General features: G+C 46.8%; 1 protein-coding gene across 1 annotated transcript; it reads left to right on the top strand.

Annotated features, from left to right (window-relative positions):
- Positions 1-1,404: 1,404 nt before the first annotated feature.
- LOC112274484 (putative pectate lyase 5) lies at positions 1,405-4,183 on the top strand. Its single transcript, XM_024504086.3, has 5 exons — positions 1,405-1,836; positions 2,161-2,788; positions 2,991-3,094; positions 3,213-3,351; positions 3,510-4,183. Exons 1-5 carry the CDS (start codon positions 1,658-1,660, stop codon positions 3,720-3,722), a joined length of 1,263 nt encoding a protein of 420 aa, XP_024359854.1. The 5' UTR covers positions 1,405-1,657; the 3' UTR covers positions 3,723-4,183.
- The last annotated feature ends 291 nt before the right edge of the window (positions 4,184-4,474 follow it).

Genomic DNA, 4,474 nt, shown 5'->3' with positions numbered 1-4,474 from the left:
CCGTTGTTGCTCCCACACAGCAATATATTTTTTGAAAAATAGCGAGTTCAAAAACTGATTTCTACACAGCCTATGTTGTGTGTGTGTATGTGTGTGTTTATGCTCTCTTTCCCATTCCTTCATGGAGCATTGAAAGCTGCAATACCTCCCCTCAAGCTCATAAAAATAACTAACACAAGGTGCAACAGTCTCCACGCTACCAACACAAGGGCCAGTCTTAATGCTTCCATGAAGGTTAGGTGGCATTCATGCGACGATGCTCGGCATTAATGTGCACCGTTTACTCACAAGTCATCAAGCCTCTTTCGATTTAGGGTTTCCGGGACCAGTTTTCACACCCACTGCGTTGGAAGAAGCGATGCTTTGCTTCATCCAACAGGAGTTTCTGTTTGTTTGATTGTTTGGTTGTGTATTTATTATTATGATTATTGTTGTTGTTGTTGTTGTTATCTTACGCCCGGCATGAGAATCCGTCCTCCCACCTAAACATCCATGAAGGCGATGATGCAGGCAGGGCACCATCGATGCAATGGATCAGAAAGTCAAGAGCCGCACAGGCCTGGACCTTTCTTCCGCCAGCCTTGTTTCTCGCACCCGTTTGCACATGTCTGTCTTAATCAGTCTCAATCTCCTATTGCGGCTTCAGTTTTTTCTACCCTTCTTTGTGGTTTCTGTTTGTTTTCTGGGTTTTCAGCTGTCTTGGGGTAGAATTCTCGAGAGATCTTACCCTACAGTGTCCATAAGCTTGCTACGTAGCACATGAGCTTTGTGGGGTAGAATCTCGCGGCAAATTCACACTGGCAGGTGTTCAGAGCGATGGCCATGTGGTGAGATTCCAGCGCCGACAAGAGAAAAAAACATACCCGGTCCAATTTCACAATGCCGAGACCATAAAAAGATTTCGTGCTGTTAAGGGTATATACCCATGGATTTGCAGCCCTATCTGAGCAGTGGGTAGGGCTCTCATGTCACGTCTCTACGAGGATGAATCAAAGTTTTTCCATCAGTCTGTGCCCAACAATTAACTTGACACGCGGAAGCCAGATGAGAGAAAGCACTGGAAGCGCTGGCCCCCATTGTTTGTGAGCGTGTCTCATTGACCACGAAGTACTTACCGCGGTACATATCCACAGCAGTTTCTGCACGAATCTACTTCGGTGGTTTCAGGGTGTGGGTCCTTGTAAAGTAGAGTCTCGTCAGTGAAAGTGAAAAATGATGCAGGTTATGCTGCAGACAATTTTGATGTTATTGGTCTGCTTGGTCTGTTGGTGCCTGCAGCGGAGCAAGCAAGTCTGACGAAAGGGGATTGGAAGCTGCTGAGGACTCTTGGTGCCCCGGGGCACATTGAACGTCTCCTGTGTGCGAGTCTCCTTTATATCCCTGTCCTGGCACAACTATCTAAACATCGCACCCGGGTTTGCAGCTCAATACCACAGTTCACCTGCCGTGCCACCATCGCTTCCGCTCGCACAATCGAGACACAGAGAAGCTAGCACTTGGAATCACTGGTGAAGTCTATGTTGGCGGGGGATCGGCGTGCTGATCGTGGTATTGTTTGCTTTTTTTGAGGGCTTTGCTAGTGACGAGTTCTGTGTGTGTTGAAGAAGCATTTTGGAGGTGTGCACTCATTTGATAAAAGGACCTGCTGCGAGTGGCGATGGCGGCCTTTACTTGGCGATTTGCGAAGGCTGTTATAGTGGTTGCTTTTTTATGGCAGTGGGAATGGCAGGTTTGTGGAGCTGTGAGACTGCTGGCCTCGGGCAGCTCAGTGAAGTTACAGAAAGCTCAGCTGCTTGATGCTTTCGCTGACAACAGCACCACGGATTCAGTGCTGAGGTATAGTTTCGTAATGCGCTGAAGTAAAGCTCGGTCACTTGAATTTATTGCATGTAGTTGGGCTTTCTAAACTTCCACAGAAAGCATAACATGTAATGCAACCTTGTTGTGATGCCAATATGTGTCGGAGCGACCTGAAACACTTTCGGCGGTTTTGTACCTTGACTGTACATTAACGGAGTATATTGCCATGGTGGCAACTCTGAATATATCTCCACAGTGCAAGAAATGTAGCCGCGAAATATTTGCTGTCATAGCATGTGCACAGGGTGTTGCTGTCTTGAGCACGACTCTGACTTGAGATGCTGTCTTGTTTCAATGCAGCCCTAATTCCAACCGTAGAGCTCTTAGCGGTTGTGGAAACGGAAACCCAGTCGACGATTGCTGGAGATGCAATCCAAACTGGTCTAAGAATCGGCAGCAGCTAGCAGATTGCGCCCTTGGCTTCGGCAGGAATGCAGTCGGTGGTAAGAACGGAGGAATTTACGTCGTTACGGATGACAGTGATGATGATGTTGTTAACCCAAAGGAAGGGACACTTCGCTACGGTGTCATTCAGGTCGAGCCTCTGTGGATTATTTTCAGCCGCAACATGAATATAAAACTCAAGCAAGAGCTCATCATGAACAGCTACAAGACCCTCGACGGACGTGGCAACAATGTCCACATTGCTGGAGGAGCGTGCCTCACCCTGCAATACATTAACAACGTTATAATTCACGGCATTCACATCCACGACTGTCAGGTCACGGGACCTGCCGACGTCAGGAGTTCTCCGTCGCACTATGGTAGAAGAGGTAAATCTGATGGGGATGCTGTTAACATCTTCGGCTCTCGCGACATCTGGGTGGATCACTGTTACTTCTCCAACAGCGCTGATGGCCTTGTTGATGTCATTCAAGGATCCACCGACGTTACCATCTCCAACAACTACTTTGAGAATCACGACAAGGTGTGATTTATATCTCCGAGATTCGAACCTCTTCAATATTGTTTTTTTCTTTCTTTCTTACTTTCTTTCGTCTTTCTTGGCGACGGAACTGGAGTGAACGAAATCTATGGTCTAAGAACTCTAGAGTAGTTTCATTCACTTGACGTGCCGAAGAGTGTTGAGCAAGATTTTAACAGTCGCAACGCACCATTCATCTGCACAGGTGATGTTACTTGGCGCTCACCCGAATGACTCAATTGACAAGGGCATGAGAGTCACCGTCGCCTTCAACCACTTCGGAGCAAACCTTATTGAGCGCATGCCAAGGTACATGCAATGTATTTGGTTCTTTTCAGTTTTCGGTCACATTTCTTAATTACAAAGCTCTTTTTGACATTGCATGATTCGCGTTGGATTCTGAATCGATAACTGTCTGGTGCTGCAGATGCCGACAGGGTACATTTCACGTAGTCAACAATAACTACCAAGGATGGGGAATGTATGCGATTGGAGGAAGTGAGAATCCAATCATAAATAGTGAGGGCAACCGTTTCTACGCTCCCGATGCAAGGTTTAAGAAACAGGTGAACATCGAGCTCGCTTATTGGTTGAATTTCATTCCGTGATGTGCATTGATGTGTATTGCAATGAGCCTGTGCTTTCAAACTTGGGAGTGATCCTCATCTTTTCTCCCAACTCAACGACCCTCTCTGGAAATAATGGGAATCACCTTCCTTACCAGGTCACGAAGCAGATCGACGACGGACATAAGGAGAACGAAAACAGTTGGAACTGGAGATCCTCCGGTGACATGTTCCTCAACGGTGCCATCTTCGGCGAACCAGGAGCGCAGTCTGCAAGTACTCAGTTCTTTGCCAAGGCCACCAGTTTCAGCGCTCGCCCTGCCGTCATGGTTCAATCCATGACCAATGACGCAGGTCCCCTCGCACTGTGATAGTGCACAATACTTCGTGACCACTGGCTGTCTCCAATACCCAACTGAACGTTCACTCTCCAGAGGATTACAAAATTCTCAGACTGCTAATAAGATTGTGGAACGAATCCGCGGTTTCGTAGTTAGCACTTGGATTTTCATATAGTAGTGAAGCATCTCTTGTACTCATGGTCGAGAGCTGGCCAAGCATGGTCGGCCTAGCGTGTGAGCACAAGGCGGTGTAGCTGATGAGGGTGTCTGTCTCACGACGTGTAGACTATAAACACTTTGTGTTTAGACGCGTGCCCTTGCCAAGACCCACACACAATTAACTGGGGTTTTGTGTGCGGCAGCAACGCAAGCCAGCAGCCAAAGTCTTCTTCTTCTTCTTCTTCTTCCACACCCCGTCCCATTGCTTCTCCCCATTGTCCCATTATTTAAGCCTAAATGAAGTTTGCAAAAAACAAATCACAATTGTTCAAGTAACGGTTGTCAAACTTCGAACTTCACTTGTCCAATTGGGTGAAGAGCATTTGCAATGAGCAAATGTAACTGCAATTGGGTGTTTCCACGACAACTCACCTGGATTAGCTGTGGCCCACTCTGAAACCCAGTGTTTGAATCAACTAATCACCAAAAGAGCCATTTCTCACTGCAGTTGCGGAGATCATGGCACTAAGTACAGCAATGGTTGGAATAACTCTAAACGTTGATCATTTGAGATATGAATGCAAATATTCACTGTCGTGACAATAACTTAAATGTTGATTAGT

This window comes from Physcomitrium patens, chromosome 1 (genome assembly GCF_059467195.1).
Source record: "Physcomitrium patens ecotype Gransden chromosome 1, ASM5946719v1, whole genome shotgun sequence".
NCBI lineage: Eukaryota > Viridiplantae > Streptophyta > Bryopsida > Funariales > Funariaceae > Physcomitrium > Physcomitrium patens.
Note: the sequence above shows the minus strand (reverse complement) of the source record. Positions and strands in the feature narration are given on the sequence as shown.

Bases quoted from the DNA above. Each gene is read 5' to 3' on its own strand.
- LOC112274484 (XM_024504086.3), top strand. From the start codon at position 1,658: ATGGCGGCCTTTACTTGGCGATTTGCGAAGGCTGTTATAGTGGTTGCT. The intron at 1,837-2,160 runs GTATAGTTTCGT...GTTTCAATGCAG, and splicing joins ACCACGGATTCAGTGCTGAG to CCCTAATTCCAACCGTAGAG. The intron at 3,352-3,509 runs GTGAACATCGAG...CTTCCTTACCAG, and splicing joins ATGCAAGGTTTAAGAAACAG to GTCACGAAGCAGATCGACGA.